At 44.0% G+C, this 17,622-nt stretch overlaps 2 protein-coding genes across 2 annotated transcripts; both read right to left on the bottom strand.

The window, feature by feature from the left end:
• Positions 1-935: 935 nt before the first annotated feature.
• Positions 936-2,832, bottom strand: LOC123743067 (protein asteroid homolog 1-like). The gene is made up of 4 exons (XM_045717775.1): positions 2,773-2,832; positions 2,421-2,463; positions 1,966-2,140; positions 936-1,831 (listed from the first exon to the last, which is right to left on the bottom strand). Exons 1-4 carry the CDS (start codon positions 2,830-2,832, stop codon positions 1,636-1,638), a joined length of 474 nt encoding a protein of 157 aa, XP_045573731.1. The 3' UTR covers positions 936-1,635.
• Positions 2,833-2,960: 128 nt separating this feature from the next.
• Positions 2,961-16,715, bottom strand: LOC123743066 (protein asteroid homolog 1-like). The gene is made up of 2 exons (XM_045717774.1): positions 15,965-16,715; positions 2,961-3,301 (listed from the first exon to the last, which is right to left on the bottom strand). The coding sequence occupies exons 1-2, from the start codon at positions 16,713-16,715 to the stop codon at positions 2,961-2,963; spliced, it is 1,092 nt and encodes a 363-aa protein (XP_045573730.1).
• Positions 16,716-17,622: the final 907 nt, after the last annotated feature.

Below are 17,622 nucleotides of genomic sequence, written 5' to 3'. Positions count from 1 at the left end.
GTGCTGTGGGTTACTGTGGTGGTGGTGGTGGTGGAGGTGGTGGTGGTGGTGTGGGCTACCATGGTGGTGGTGGTGGTGTGGGCTACCGTGGTGGTGGTGGTTGTGTGGGCTACCGTGGTGGTGGTGGTGGTGTGGGCTACCATGGTGGTGGTGGTGGTGTGGGCTACCGTGGTGGTGGTGGTGGTGTGGGCTACCGTGGTGGTGGTGTAGGCTACAATGGTGGTGGTAGTGTGGGATAATGTGGTGGTGGAAATGTTTGTGTTGGCTACCATGGTGGTGATGGTGGTGTGAGCTACCATGTTGGTGTTGTTGGCTACCATGGTGGTGGTGGTGAGGGCTACCATTTTGGTGGTGTGGACTACCATGGTGGTTGTGTGGGCTACAGTGGTGGTGGTGGTGGTGGTGGTTGTGTGGGCTACAGTGGTGGTGGTGGTGGTGGTGGTGGTTAGGGCTACAGTGGTGGTGGTGGTGGTGGTGGTGGTTAGGGCTACAGTGGTGGTGGTTGTGTGGGCTACCATGGTGGTGGTGGTGGTGTGGGCTACCATGGTGGTGTTGGTTACTGTGGTGGTGGTGGTGGTGGTAGTTTTGTGAGTTAGTGTGGTGGTGGTGGTGTTGTGGGTTACTGTGGTGGTGGTGGTGGTGATGGTAGTGCTGTGGGTTACTGTGGTGGTGGTGGTGGTGGAGGTGGGGTGGTAGTTTTGTGGGTTACTGTGGTTAGTGCTGTGGGTTACTGTGGTGGTGGTGGTGGTGGAGGTGGTGGTGGTGGTGTGGGCTACCGTGGTGGTGTGGGCTACCATGTGGGTGGTGTGGGCTACTGTGGTGGTGTGGGCTACCATAGTGGTGGTGGTGTGGGCTACTGTGGTGTGGGCTACCATGGTGGTGGTGGTGGTGTGAGCTAACATGGTGGTGGTTTAAAACATACATTTATAAAACATGAAGGTTTCTTATTCCACTCAGTTCTAATCCTACTCCAATCTCACCTATTACTCCCATTACATTCTAAACATAAAACATTTTAAACACTCCAACACTATTAGATTATCAACCTCCTCCTCTAAGCCTAACAAACATAGTCTATATGCATCACACCTTACAGCAAACAACAATATAACATTCTTAACCATTTTACTGGACTACTTTAATCCCCTTTAATATTTCACAATGTATATTTCACAATGTTTTCAACCTTTAACATTTAACATATTTACCCTTGAATTTTCATTTCAATAAACCTCAGTCACAATTAATTTATTCTACTTTTTCTTATTTTCTTTAATCAATGTCAAATCTCTTATCTCGTATGCTCCGTGTGAGTGCAAGTGGGTCCTTCCTACCTATGCCCTCTGTCACTAAACTGTCACAGAAAACATATATATAACTCAACAGTTGTTTAGTGGTCCCTATATAGTGGTCCCTATATAGTGGTCCCTATATAGTGGTACCTATATCTATAACTCAGCAGATGTATAGTGGTCCCTATATAGTGGTCCCTATATAGTGGTCCCTATATAGTGGTCCCTATATCTATAACTCAACAGAGCTTTGATGAATCTTTCCTTCCTCTTGTGGCGGGACATTGGGAATTCATTACAACCTACTCCATCATCATCATCATCATCATCATCATCAAAATCTTCATCCTCCAGCGCCAGAATCTGCAGAGGGGCCGTCAGGTTGTCCAGTGGTCTCAGTTTCCTGGGAGTTGAGTATGGCTTCCAGCATGGCTCTGTACAGCTGCCCAGAGGAAGGGTCTTCCATCAGGAGAGAATCTGGGGTCACCACCCCTCTCAGTTCGTCCACAAGCTGGTGCACCAGAGTGCCCCTGTACAGCCTAGACTCCAACAGGGAAACAACAGAGGGTTGAATTAGCTGTGTTGCTGCTGGGCTAGAATAAAATGTAAAGGAATACCACTGGTCTACTGTAGAGGTTAGCGGTTAGGGTTGATTTAGGAAGTGACACCTTACCAGGCACACTGAGGCTCAGGTAGAGGGAAGCACAGCAGTTGGTTCAGGTCAAGGCCATCCCTCATGCAGCGCTGCCATTGGCTGTAGGCGTGGGCCACACCCAGGTCTAGACTCCTAGCACCTCTCTGAATCAGCCCTCTCAGCCTCTCCAACACTGGTCCCTCCTCTATAAACCCTGATACACAAAAAGGAGAGGAGTCATTGGCTGCACTTCACGCACTTTATTTATACATTCTAAGTTGTGTGTGCCTGTATGTGTGTTTCCGTTCATATTCTGGTCCATACCTCTCCTGGCTCTTCCTCTGTCTGCAGAGCTCTCCATACACCAGTCCTAGTAGCAGGGCCTGCAGGAAAGGATGGTCTGGTTGGGGATGGGCGTGCCTCAGCCAGTAGCAGGTAACAGCCACAGGAAGTTCCAGATGATGTGGGACACCATTCAGTGGACTGGGACACACCAAGGGTTTCCAAAAACACCTCAAGCCGCACTGCATGTGGAGCCTAAGAAACAGAACAAGAGAATGAGAATTAATTTTTAGAATCAACAGCAGCATGTTTATATTAAACTGTATACTATATCACATGTTTACATACCTGATATACTGTATACTATATCACATGTATACATACCTGATATACTGTATACTATATCACATGTATACATACCTGATATACTCTATACTATACCACATGTATACATACCTGATATACTGTAAACTATATCACATGTATACATACCTTTTATACTGTATACTATACCACATGTATACATACCTGATATACTGTATACTATATCACATGTCTACATACCTGATCCAGCTTGTTTAGCTGGAGCTGTTTTGCAGCACTGGGCAGGATGGCTTTAACCATGCTGCTGGTCAGGTTAATGCCTTCCCTGTCATACTCCTCCACTTCCCTCCTCTCACCCAGCAGCAGCCCGTAGAGTACCTGCCGTATGGGCCGAGAGGTGTTGTTCCCCACTGGCTAAGCTGGGATCTTCAACTTGGACTCCCTGTATCACTGGCCTCAGCTGCAGAATGTATATTATGCAGGGACGGAAGTGTCCCCTTCATCAACGGCAGCAGGGTCCAGTCTGGAAGGACACTCAGATGGTCTGGGAGATGGCCGGGATCAGGAGCATTGTCTTTAATGAAGAACTGCTCCAGGCAACCGGGTTGAAGCTGGTATGTCTCTATGCTCAGAGAGAGGGCCTGGAGGGCAGCATCCATGTTGTGTTGGTTGTTCCTAGAAACGATGAGTCTGGGCACATTGTCCAAGGCCTCCTGCTGCTCCTGGAAACTGGCCAGCCATTTCAGCAACTTGTTGAAAAAGACAACCCCTTCCCAAGCACAAACATATACAGTTTACATCAGACGTTTACATACACCTCAGCCAAATACATTTAAACTCACTTTTTCGCAATTCCTGACATTTAATCCAAATAAAAATTCCCTGTCTTAGGTCAGTTAGGATCACCACTTTATTTTAAGAATGTGAAATGTCAGAATAATAGTAGAGAGAATTATTTATTTCAGCTTTTATTTCTTTCATCACATTCCCAGTGGGTCAGAAGTTTACATACTCTCAATTAGTATTTGGTAGAATTGTCTGTAAATTCTTTAACTTGGGTCAAACGTTTCGGGTAGCCTTCCACAAGCTTCCCACAATAAGTTGGGTGAATTTTGGCCCATTCCTCCTGACAGAGCTGGTGTAACTGAATCAGGTTTGGAGGACTCCTTGCTCGCACACGCTTTTCAGTTCTGCCCACAAATTTTCTATAGGATTGAGGTCAGGGCTTTGTGATGGCCACTCCAATACCTTGACCTTGTTGTCCTTAAGCCATTTTGACACAACTTTGGAAGTATGCTTGGGGTTATTGTCAATTTGGAATACCCATTTGCGATCAAGCTTTAACTTCCCTGACTGATGTCTTGAGATTTTGCTTCAATATAGCCACAATTTCCTTCCTCATGATGCCATCTATTTTGTGAAGTGCACCAGTCCCTCCTGCAGCAAATCACCCCCACAACATGATGCTGCCACCCCCATGCTTCACGGTTGGGATGGTGTTCTCACGGCTTGCAAGCCTCCCCCTTTTCCTCCAAACATAACGATGGTCATTATGGCCAAACAGTTATATTTTTGTTTCATCAGACCAGAGGACATTTCACCAAAAAGTACAATCTTTGTCCCCATGTGCAGTTACAAGCTGTAGTCTGTTTCTTTTAAGGCGGTTTTGGAGCAGTGCCTTCTTCCTTGCTGAGCAGTCTTTCAGGTTATGTCGATATAGGACTCATTTTACAGATACTTTTGTACCTGTTTCCTCCAACATCCTCACAAGGTCCTTTGCCATTGTTCTGGGATTGATTTGCACCTTTCGCACCAAAGTACATTCATCTCTAGGAGACAGAACACATCTCCTTCCTGAGCAGTATGACAGCTGCATGGTCCCATGGTGTTTATACTTACATTTTACATTTTTAGTCATTTAGCAGACACTCTTATCCAGAGCAACTTACAGTAGAGTGCATACATTTTATTACCTTTTTTTAAATACTGGACAACCGTGGGAATCGAACACACAACCCTGGTGTTGCAAGCGCCATGCTCTACTAACTGAGCTACAGGGGACCTACTTGTGTGCTATTGTTTGTACAGATGAACGTGGTACCTTCAGGCGTTTGGAAATTGCTCCCAAGGATGAACCAGACTTGTGAAGTCTACCATTTTTTTTCGGAGGTTTTGGCTGATTTCTTTTGATTTTCCCATGATGTCAAGCAAAGAGGCACTGCGTTTGAAGGTAGGCCTTGAAATATATCCACAGGTACACCTCCAATTGACTCAAATGATGTCAATTAGCCTATCAGAAGCTTCTAAAGCCATGACATCATTTTCTGTAATTTTGTTTAAAGGCACAGTCAACTTAGTGTTTGTAAACTTCTGACCCACTGGAATTGTGATAGAGTGAATTATAAGGCTGTCTGTAAACCATAGTTGGAAAAATGACTTGTGTCATGCACAAAGTAGATGTCCTAACCTACTTGCCAAAACTATAGTTTGTTAACAAGAAATTTGTGGAGTAGTTGAAAACTCATTTTTCAACCACTCCACAAATATCTTGTTCTGAGAAATTTCCAAATTTCCAAACGACTTCAACTGTTTACACTTCATTATTACATTTTAAGTATACAGAAGTTTGTCAGTGATAAATATACTTTAGTTGATTTAAATGTATCTAATTTGGAACAACTTCCAATATATACATTTAATGTCTACTTTATTATATAGTGTTTTATTTAAGTATATTAAATGTATTTTAAATGATCTAAATTGGGACACTTAATTAGTACTTGCGCAAATGATTAATATATTAAATAAAGAGCAAAACAAATATTCTTTGAATACACTTTAGGTCTGTTCTATGTACAGTATGTTATATGAATCTGTAGTATTTAAGTATACTTCAGTATACCTATAATATCTGAATAAATATTTTTTTCTGATTGGGTTGCTTCGGAGAGTAGTCTTCCCACCTGATGGGAAAGCCCTGTTACGCAAGTTGACATAGTCGTTTCCTGCGATGCCGGTGAAGAAGTTGTCTGTTGATGTTGAAGTGACTGCAGAAGCTTGTTGTACCGCTTGCAGGGTATGTAATTTTGAGAACTCCCGCGTTGCACAGACGCTTCATCCCACTAAAAATGGGAGATGGGCAGATATCCTGCCTGGATGTCAAAAATATAAAAGTCACTGTCATTGGACAGGACCGGACAGTTCCACCTTTGAGCCAAGGAGGCTATTTCTTGGTCTGCTTCAAAAATACACTGTGCGAATGGCACCTTCAGGCTGGAGAGGACCTGTTTGAAGACTTGTTTGACAAGGGTTGGTATTATTCTGTCCCCCTGAAGCCCCCTTGGACAAGTTGTTGATCATTGATTGAGCTCGTTCTCTGAGAGTTTTAAACTTTTTGTCGGTGTGGTTGGAGCCTCCATCAATAATCACATAAGGTTCAATGCCACAATCTCTCAGATCCTTAAAGAACTTGCAGACCTGGTCCTCAAAATCATCATAATCCCCTCCATGCTGCTGACCCACACTTGAGTTAAAATAAAGAAAGTGGAAGATATTACTACCATCTATTATCACGTTGCTGTTTCTGAAGTGATCATCTGTTAAAAATGTTCCACTATGATCTATGAAGCTGGTCAAACCCTGGATACCCATGATGTTCTCTGTGTGGGATGTGATGTCTTCACAAGTGAAGAGTTTCAGTCACAGGACTACTTACTGCATAATTAACAATGGATGACTTTCCATTTCCTGAAGTTTCCCTTTCCATACGTCATATCTCTTAACTGATGACATACTGCACAACATTTGAATAAACTGGTTGGGTTGGTTGACAAAGGCCTGTATTTAGTGGCCACCCTGACTATTTGTTTGTTTTTTACACTGCTGCTACTCGCTGTGTAATATCTATGCATAGTCACTTTACCCCTACCTACGTATAAAAATTACCTGGACTAACCTGCACCCCCGGACATTGATTCGCTACCGGTACCTCCTGTATATAGCCTCGTTATTGTTATGCAATTTTGTTGTGTTACTTTATGATTTATTTTTTTACTGTAGTTAATTTAGTAAATATTTTCTCAACTCTATTTCTTGAAATGTTGTCATGACGTTGGCCTGTGGGTAAGGTTTATGACCCCCAACCCCATAAATACCTTTCTCCCTTCCCCTCTCTGACCCTACTGAAGGACTTGAATAGCCTGTGTTAAATATAGAGAGTCTGGGAACATCAAACAAATGGGGAAAAGGAACCATATTTTGGTAATAAAACCAGATGGAAATATGCTTGGGAACGTAATGAGTATGTATGTAAGGGTCGGTTGTCATCTGAGACATTATGACTGATGACAGGACGACATAAACTGTACCTGAGAAAGTATACACCCTCTAGTTATCAGAGTAACATGGAATTGTTATGCAATTGAAATGTTTGATATTGAAATTGTTTGTTAGGAGATTAAATGTAATTTTAGCTTCCAAATGAGAGATTTGGGTTTTCATAAGGAAAGTGCCCTGCTCGATCAGTGGCCAACCCTGTGAAGAGACAGGGGTTATAAACGATGAAACACCTCCCTCCCCCCTCTCCACTATATAATCCTTTGACGAAAAGATAACCAGGTGGTTCCAGTACGGGAGGTCTGCAGCCTCTACGTTAGAAGGACACACTTGTCAAGAACAGAACTAAGCCAACCTCGGCGTGAGCTTTGGTGGCGAATGGTATGAACTTTGAGCTCATTCACTACAGAAGTGCTACTTCCTAGCCGTTGAGTTAGCAGCGGCCGCTGCTTACGTGGGCTAGGAAAGGACGGACGACGGATCCAGTCTAACAACCAGACGAAGATACCACCACGTATCCAATCGACCACCATTGACATTCTTCCGAAAACAGGGAGATCTGTTGGCCAACCCGGCCAGCATCTACGACCAATCTACCGAAGCGCAGCTCAGAGTAAATATTTATTGCATTTTCCTTTTCCAAATGGGCGGTAATTTAGAATGCATAAGATAATGTATTTACGATAGCATAGCTGCTGTTTCTCTGTTCCTAAATCTTCCCGCTCTTTCATTCAAGCCCAACCCCCTTTCCTTTGTGTAACCAGCCGTCATATCTGTTCCGTCTACCGGGACGTTTTCTGTATGACATCATTGTATTCTGTGTATTTGTAATTCTGTGTGATTAGTTAGGTATTTAGTAAATAAATAATTAAACCCAATTTTACAGTGCCTTCTCCACTTGTTAGCAGAGTATACTCTGCTTCCTAAGAATTTAACATTGTTCAATGATCCGAAAAGCGTCTGAACAGACATTATTGGAGCCCCCGTGCGAGGAATCTAAAATAGGATGAAGTTTTTATTTTGTTTCAGCATATATAAAATTGAAACGCAGATTACATAATATACCAAGTTGATTATATACATTATGGGAATTGTAGACTGGAATTATTGGTGCGTGTGTGTTCCGGAGAATCGCCTCCGTGTTGTGCTCTGACGTAGTCAGTGGGTAGCATAAACTATACATGTATGTATGATGGCTGATAAAGCTATCTGAGAAATAGCGCGTTTGGCCAAACGCTAAGTATTTCTGCCTCTCGCGTTTCAGACGCGTGTTGGCTATGTCATTATTAATTTCTCGAGCGAGGACAAAGAGCCAGCCGATTGAAATTTAGGAGAGATTAGCTTGACCAGCGATAAGTATCTCTCTGTCTCTCGCGTTTCGATGCGAGTAGACCACGGTGCAGTTCGTTGTTTCCCGCGAGTTCCGGTTAAAACATCGTCAAATATCGCCGAAAAGGGTTTGAACATAATACGTTATAAGTAAAACCTTTCCCTTGCCAAGGGAATCCTATGTTGAGCATTTTTCAGGCATAAAGTAGCATTAGCTTGCTCGAGATGCTAAGCTAACAAAAGGTAAAACAGCCATTTTGTTTGTGCCACATGGTAATTCATCCGACTTGAGTTGGATTTCAGCGTGTGCCAGCAGGGACCTTTGAAGAGTCACCAGTACTTTGCTTCAAGTAGATTTAGTCAGGTGACACTCAAGTCGTTACTCGTGATATCCAGACGGATATCGATGTCTTATTCAATTGAACTAATAAGTGAAATTGCCAGATTTACATTCTCAAGTTTAAATAATATCCAAATTGATGAGTTTTCTAAATGAGACATTGTAATCTTTTTTTCCACATTAACCTAGATGAATAAACCTCTCAGGTTAATTAAAGTTTAAATCCCATATAGCCTATACAGGTTTGATTTATCATTAAAATTGATCAATCAGTAAAATTTGGTTTTTGCAAAACCCATTCAGTAATCCAGTACTGACAGAAGTCCCGCCCCAGCGGGAATCCCATGTGGCTTCGGCCCAAGGAAGAAGTGTACCATAGTGGGAGTGTTCCCAACATTTAATCTACTGTTTACACTTATGATATCCAATCAATGGAGATTGTATGGATTATCATCTCATTCAATTTAATAAGTTAAATTGTTGAACATACCTTAATGTTCTTGCAATCAAATGAGACACTTTTAAACTTCCCATATTAACCTGGATGAAGCAACCTCAGGTTAATTCAAGTTTAATACCCAGATAGCCTACCCAGGTAGGATTAATCATTGGCATTGATTAATTAATTCAATTTGCTTTTGCAAATTCATTCACGTCCAACTTCCACATTACTGGTACAGTACTGATGGTTCGTCAACATCTATAAATAGATTAAACTTGTCTTTGCAGCTTCCAATGAATTCCAAACCCAAACATTGAAAAAAATAGGAACATTTTTCCTCTAAATTTTTCTAATAATGAGCAAGCTACCAAAGGAGGTGGTCACCACTCCTCCGCTAATTAGTGAACCTCCACCCATAAAAGGATTGATCTCTGACCTCAGCAGTGATACCAACCCCAATTATGCCATTAGAAAAACAACAGCCGAAATTGCGAACGCTCTCCAAAATCAACCATCAAATACAGGCTTTGTGACTGTTCTCTCCACTTTAGCACTTATGTATCGCCATCAAAGGTTGGCATCGGTCCAATACCACAGTGCACAGCTGAAGCACGTGCAAGACATGGCTAACATGAGGGCACAGGTGGAGAGAACTGAGCAACTATTGACAAAAGCAGGAAATTAAAACATTCTGCTAGTCGAGGAACTGCGTTTGAAATCGGAACAATTAAAAGTAATTGCAAATACTTATGACGATGAACGAGCACAAACTCTCCAACAAAATCGTCATCTGCAGGAACAACTCGATTTAGCCAAAACTAAATACGAGGTAGTCCACGCCAAACTAGATAAATCTGTTGAGTTATCTACAAACAGGAGCACGCAATTCCATAACATGCAGGCAGTTTTGTTGAACGTTACTCAAGGTAACAATGTTCTACTCCAAATTCTGCAGACCAAAGACGATCAGTTGATGAACACAATGACAAAGTTGGATGACAAATCCGCAGAACTTATTGAAGTCGCTGACCAAATGAATGATGAGAGAACTCAGGTGATGAGGATGGAAATATTGATTTCTAAGCAAGCAAAGGAAATCTCATCACTGAATCTCTCGCTCCGTACTCGAGACCTCTATCTGCAAACCATGACAGATAAGTTTGAGACCGAAAGGAGCAGGTGTGACACTCACGTGTCCAAAATTGGTACTCTAAGCGCTCAAGTGGACTCTGCAATGCAGCAGAAGACCACCCTTAGGTACCATCTGGAGGAAGTCCAGAATGGTCACGCTCTACAGCATGACTACCCATCCAAGCAACCGGAGTCCGGTACTCAAAGGAGTGAAGACGATAGGTTTCAGACATTGCCTCCATCATGTGTCCCTCAGTCTTCTCCTCTTGGCCATTCGCCACTGAGTAATATGGTGCCTCTTGGCCAACAAAGCCAAAGCTTGGCTTCTCCTCTTGGCCTGTCGGCCCCAATTTCTCCACAGGATGAAGCCAACCCTCTCCGCCCGCTTGGCGCGGAATACCTTGACAAACTCGTCAAGAATTTCCCCACCTTTGACCCCGTTCCAGGTCAGCCAAACGATACTGAGACGTTCCTAGCTGACATAGAGGACGCGTTGGGTGGCTACCCGAATGCTACGGGTTCTGACAGGGTTTACCTGTTGAAGCGAACGTCGAATAGACACGTGACGAGGTTCATTCGCCTACAACAGCAACACGTGCTAAATGACTACGCTAAACTTGCCACAGCTTTGAAATTAGAATTCAGTGGTTCTGCGACTCGCAAACACGATAGCTCACTGGCTAACACGGTCAAACAAGCTCGGAACGAACACCCACAAGCTTTCTATCATAGGCTTCGTTCAGCTTACTTTGGCCTACTCACGGAAACAGGAATGGAAGAGCTGTTACCATTCAAACAAATGTTTCTGTCGAACATGTATCCCACCTTCATTACCTACTTGGGCCCTGCAGCCCACGTTGGCTTGCCTATCTTACAACTCAGAGAGCTTGCAAGCACAGCTTTTGAGGCATCAAAAGTTCACAACGCTAAGAGCCCTGACCACTCAGTTTTGAAGTTTAACCAGGAGCACTCACTCCAGTTAGAGGGTGCATTATCAGGTATTGGAGCGTCGAGAGATGACGCACAACAACAGTTTCTACCTCGAAACCATGATTCCAATAACCGCCGCAGTCTAAATAACTGTAAAGTACGTCGCCTTCAAAACGACTACCGCTACAATCGACCTGTTCGCTACGTTCCTGCACCCAACCCACACAAAGTGTCAGAGCACAAGGGTAACAAAGGGTTGAAGAACAATCAAAACATAGACCAATGTTCTCCAGAAGTCCCACTACGGGAAGAACTTAAGCGAGAACAATTTGAGAAAAGGGTAAAAGATAAGTCACAAGGACTAGACGGGGAATTACCGGACACCAGGTCCGCAGGAATTAACACCCATAGCAAGGACGTTAAAGTTCAAATTTCTCCCGCTCTCATTCAAGACCCTATCCAGGGCCCGCCTGATCAAGAAACAAGCCCCCGGGCTCTGTCTATAGACTCTGATACAAAAGTTGCGAAGAAAAAGGTCAAACGCTTCGTTAAAGCCAAGCCCACTCAAAATCGGAAAAGTCAATCTGCTTCCATCTGGAACAGACATGGCACATCACGTCGTTGCGAACGACCACTCCACTTTGTGGGGAATATGTCCACTAACCACGAATCTAAACGGCCATACCTGGAAACAGTCCTGGAGGACTGCTTAGCTTGTCATGCGCTAATTGATTCGGGTGCGACAATATCACTCATCTCTCAAACATTGTTTGATGATCTCAAAAGGGTTTTGAAGCCAACTAAACGTTGGTTAAAAGTGGAACGATGCGACACTACACTACGAGGGGTCACCCAGACTACCTCGCCTCTCACATTGAGAGTCATGCTGAAACTACACTTCCAGGACGTATCGCTCGTTCACCCTGTGTATGTTACCAGCCTCGAAACTGTAACCCTGCTACTTGGAGCAGACTTCATGGATCGGTTACTCCCATTGATGGATTGGAAAACCAACCAGGTATGGTCACAGGCCACAGTGCCTTCTCCACTGACCACACTGTCTTCCCCTAACGCTAGCTGCAATGCAGTCATTCACGAGGGGTTTCTGTCAAAAGCACCCCTTGGGAAAAAGACGTTTAGAAACCTCTTGGTGCAGAATCCGATCCAAGGAGATATTACGATATCTCGACACATTCCATCAGCCAATCTGATTGACCATTCTTTTCATGATTTCGAGCCAGCTGTCTCTGTGAATGAGCAACTTCCCTCCTTCTTGCAGTCGTGCAATACGGTAGTTGAGATGAACTTCTCTTGCCCTTCGGACACTTCCGCAAGCAAAGCGGCCGTCTCAGCAAGAAAAACATTGATGTGCAGAGTACACTCTGCTTCCGATGATACACCTTCTGCTTTGTTGGGGACTGTCACCCCTTACAATGACACTAATGGCGTCAGTCCAGCAACTGACCCGATGACTCCCACTGGTGAAACACTTTGCGATATCACAGACCGATATCCTCGTCTCAGTTTGCAGGTACTGAAGAGGTTGCCACACGCGGACGCGGTGGTGACTGACAGACCTCGACAGCCACTGAAGGTGTTGAAGCACAAACACCAGGAGATTTGGTTGAAAGGTTACAGCCATTCTCATAATAACGCGGCCACTGACAACTCGTACATAGGGTCCGATCTTTTCGTTTGCGCCTCGGACACCAATATCACCCGCTGGTGGGGGGGTCCCGAGACACAAAGGGGGGGAATAGTAGCCCAGACCCATGATGAGCCTCATCGAGGCCGGTGGGGGGGTCGAGACTACGGACAACACCGTACGAGGCCGCCAGAGCATAAATCAAATCTAATTGTAAACTCCCCTATGAGAACAGTGAGGAGCAGACAGGCCCCTAGACTGGGATTATCTTAGAACACGTCTAAGATAGTACTGAGGTGTACCACACTGGTCGTAAAGGAAGTCCAATGGACTTGTCCACCTCCAAAACAAATGGCAACAATAATCATTCCTTGCCATGTGTAGGTTCAACTACAATACAACCAGTAATATGCTCCAATCATGTGTTCCGGTAGATAATATTTCAGAATAAATCGGTAGGACAACTGGACCCCTTGAATACCAGTACCAATACCACAGTCAGTCCAGCAACACTCAGTAAGAGGATTAGTAACCTCACAAGTTAAATTGCTATTGATAATAGCGACATAGGAGTCACTCAGAGTGCAACACGGGGAAGGGAATCTCCATTGCACTCTTCCAATGGTTAACACATGCCACTAATAAATAGAACCCTCCGTTCAGGAGAAAATTATTAGAAGTCATGAACCATGATCACACCACGTACGACTGGTCTAATACTTAGAGTACTTCCGTCGTGAGGTTAGCTCCTCCGTGGATAACATAGCTATGAAATTGACTTCATACCTACTGCCACTACAATAGTGGAAGACACAGTGACTTGTAGAAAACTACTACAGACTCCCTTGACACCAATTCTGACTGACCTCCAGGCATTGACCTGAAAATTACCTGACTACGTCAGACTCATTCTGAACAAGTTGTAATCTGCCAGGATACTTGGTTTTCTTCCCTTGACATGCGCGATTGTGTAAGCATAAACGCACATGCACAACGGAACATCCAATTAGGATTTATGCTAGGATCACTTAAGGGTCCAAGCAAAATACCAGCCTTAGTAAAGTTGAACATTTACTTCTAGGCCTTTGACTCTACAGCACTCACCAGTTTTCTAACCAGAAGTCCATAGGTCATCCTGTAGACTGCCCAAAACTAGTGCCTTACAGCTGTAGACTTATCATATAGTTGTCAACTTAGGATAGTACCCTAAGCGCCACCCCGCAAATTAGGAAAGCCCTAAATATGTCATTAGACAATGCCATGATAGGGTCATTTTGCCAAGACCATGGACGTAGATAGAATACAGTCCAATTAGATGATTAAGGTGGCATAACTATATTTTGTTTTGTTTATGCTTTCATTCCTTTTGGTTCATTTTCTTCGGCACATAGAAAGTGATAGAGCCATAAACAACTCCCCCATACAACCATCAGTTAGTGCCACAACACCGCTCATTTGGGGGGAAATGTAATGATATATTTCACGAGTGTGTGTGCGTTGTTAACATCTGCCTAAGTTACTGCCCAGATATTCCAGTCTGGACGACCAGACGACGGGTCCGAACGGCGATCCCAATCCGGACATCCGCTGCCGAGTCATGGAACGGACATCTTCATTTGCAGAGACCCTACCCAGGTCGACCACCAGAGGGGGGACTGCAATAGCAACCACCAACTGGACATCTACTGCCCAGCCTTGGAGAGGATTTCTTCATTTGCAGACACCCTACCCGGGTCGACCGCCAGATGGGGACCACAACGATGATCCACAACTAGGACAACCCACGTTCATTTTTATGTTGGGTTATAACATGCAGGTTAATCGCAAGATTGAACCCAACATGGGGGGACTGTCATGACGTTGGCCTGTGGGTAAGGTTTATGACCACCCCCCCATAAATACCTTTCTCTCTTCCCCTCTCTGAATCTACTGAAGGACCTGAATAGCCTGTGTTAAATATAGAGAGTCTGGGAACATCAAACAAATGGGGAAAGGTACCACATATTTTGTCAATAAAACCAGTTGGAAATATGCTTGGGAACGTAATGAGTATGTATGTCAGTTCGGTTGTCATCTGAGACATTATGACTGATGACAGGACGACATAAACTGTATCTGAGAAAGTATACACCCTCTAGTTATCAGAGTCACATGGAATTGTTATGCAATTGAAATGTTTGATATTGAAAATGTTTGTTAGGAGATTAAATGTAATTTTAGCTTCCGAATGAGAGATTTGGGTTTTCATAAGGAAAGTGCCCTGCTCGATCAGTAACCCAACCCTGTGAAGAGACAGGGGTTATAAACGATGAAACACCTCCCTCCCCCTCTCCACTATATAATCCTTTGACGAAAAGATAACCAGGTTGTTCCAGTACGGGAGGTCTGCAGCCTCTACGTTAGAAGGACACACATGTCAACTAAGCCAACCTCGGCGTGAGCTTTGGTGGCGAATGGTATGAACTTTGAGCTTATTCACTACAGAAGTGATACTTCCTAGCCGTTGAGTTAGCAGCGGCCGCTGCTAACGTGGGCTAGGAAAGGACGGATGACGGATACAGTCTAACAGACGGACGAAGATACCACCACGTTTCCAATTTACCACCAGAGACATTCTTCCGAGTACGGAAGGTCTGTTGGCCAACCCGGCCAGCATCTACGACCAATCTACCGAAGCGCAGCTCAGAGTAAATATTTATTGCATTTTCCTTTTCCAAATGGGCGGTAATTTAGAATGCATAAGATAATGTATTTACGATAGCATAGCTGCTGTTTCTGTGTTCCTAAATCTTCCCGCTCTTTCATTCAAGCCCAACCCCCTTTCCTTTGTGTAACTAGCTTTCATACAGGTTCCGTCCACCAGGACGTTTTCTGTATGACATCATTGTATTCTGTGTATTTGTAATTCTGTGTGATTAGTTAGGTATTTAGTAAATAAATAATTAAACCCAATTTTGTATTGCTGATTCAACTTGTTAGCCAGGGTTCGTGAAGATAGCCAAGAATTTACAACTTTCATTATGAGACTGAAAATAAGACAAGGGTTAACATTGACTGCTATCGATGTAAAATATTACTAAGTATTTTAAGAGTTTATTCGGAAGATAACGGCTCTATAAACGTTCTTCCGTGGTGCCTTGACTTTCTAGTTAATTACATTTACATGATTAGCTTAATCAGGTAATATTAATTACAGAGAAATCATTTTATAAATTAGCATGTCATATCACTTAATCCGGCATAGCCAAAGACACGACACAGGTAATTTGTTCAAACTTACTTGGATTTCGATTGGGTTCAATCGGCGAGTTGTCTTCCCACCTAATGGGAAAGCCCATCTTATCCAAGTTGACATAGTCGTTTCCTGCAATGGCAGCGAAGACTGGGAGAAGCTGTCTGTTGATGTTGAAGTGTCTGCAGAAGCTTGTTGTGGTGTACCGCTTGCAGGGGATGTAATTTTGAGTACTCCAGCGTTGCGTCGATGCGTTGTGCCACTTAAAATGGGAGATGGGCAGATATCCTGCCTGGATGTCAAAAATATAAAAGTCACTGTCATAGGACAGGACCGGACAGTTCCACCTTTGAGCCAAGGAGGCTATTTCTTGGTCTGCTTCAAAGATGCACTGTACGAATGGCACCTTCAGGCTGGAGAGGACTTGTTTGAAGACTTGTTTGATGAGGATTGGTAGTAAACCGCACCCCCAAAGCCCCTTGGACAAGTTGTTGGCTGTGTTGAGCGTTGATTGAACTCGGTGGAGGAGAGTTTCAAACTTTTTATCGGAAAAGTCAGAGCCTCCATCTATAATCACATAAGGTTCAATGCCACAATCTCTCAGAGCCTTAAAGAACTTGCAGACCTGGTCCTCAAAATCATCATAATCCCCTCCATGCTTCTGATCCAAACATGATTTAAAAAAAAGAGAGAGGTAGAGATTAGTGCCATCTATGACCAGCTTGCTGTTTCTGAAGTGATAATCTGTTAAAATCTCTCCAGTATCATCTATAAAGCTGGTTAAACCCAAGACACCCATGATGTGCTCCTTCTGGGATGTGATGTCTTTCCAAGTGAATAGTTTTAGTCACAGGACTATTTATAGCGTCATAACAATGGACTAGTTTCCTTTTAGTTAAGTTTCCCTTTCCATTCGTCATATCTCCCTCATTGTAACGCCCTGGCCATAGAGAGGGGTTTTTGTTCTTTATTTTGGTTAGGCCAGGGTGTTACATTGGGTGGGCGTTCTATGTTCTTTTTCTAGGTTTTTGTATTTCTTTGTTTTGGGCCGTGTGTGGCTCCCAATCAGGCACAGCTGAAGTTCGTTGTCGTTGATTGGGAGTCACACATCAGGAGCATGTGTTTCCTTTGGGTTTTGTGGGGGATTGTTTTTGTTTAGTGTTTTGCACCTGACAGGACTGTTTGGCTGTCGGTTTCCTTGTTTTGTTTTTGTATAGTGTTCTTGCTTAATTAAATTCAAAGATGAACACTAACTCCGCTGCGTATTGGTCCACTTTCTCGGACGATGACTTCTCTGTTTCGTCTGACGAAGAAGACAGCCGTTACGGAATCCCCCACCAACAACGGACCAAGCAGCGGAGGAAGGAGCAGCGCCAGGAGGAGCAAGGATCCTGGACCAGGGAGAGAAAGGACTGGACATGGGAGGACATCCTGGACGGGAAGGGATCCTACACTTGGGAAGAGATCCTGGTCGGAAGGGATCGCCTCCCATGGGAACAGGTAGAGGCACTCAGAAGAGTGGAGGCAGCAGGAAAGAGGGACCAACGGTATGAAGGAACACGGCTGGCAAGGAAGCCCGAGAGGCAGCCCCAAATCTTTTGGGGGGGCATACGGGGAGGGTGGCAGAGTCAGGTTGGAGACCTGAGCCAGCTCCCCGTGCTTACAGGAGGCAGCGCAGTACTGGTCAGACACCGTGTTATGCGGTA

This window comes from Salmo salar, chromosome ssa05, assembly GCF_905237065.1.
Source record: "Salmo salar chromosome ssa05, Ssal_v3.1, whole genome shotgun sequence".
Classification (NCBI taxonomy): Eukaryota; Metazoa; Chordata; class Actinopteri; order Salmoniformes; family Salmonidae; genus Salmo; species Salmo salar.
Note: the sequence above shows the minus strand (reverse complement) of the source record. Positions and strands in the feature narration are given on the sequence as shown.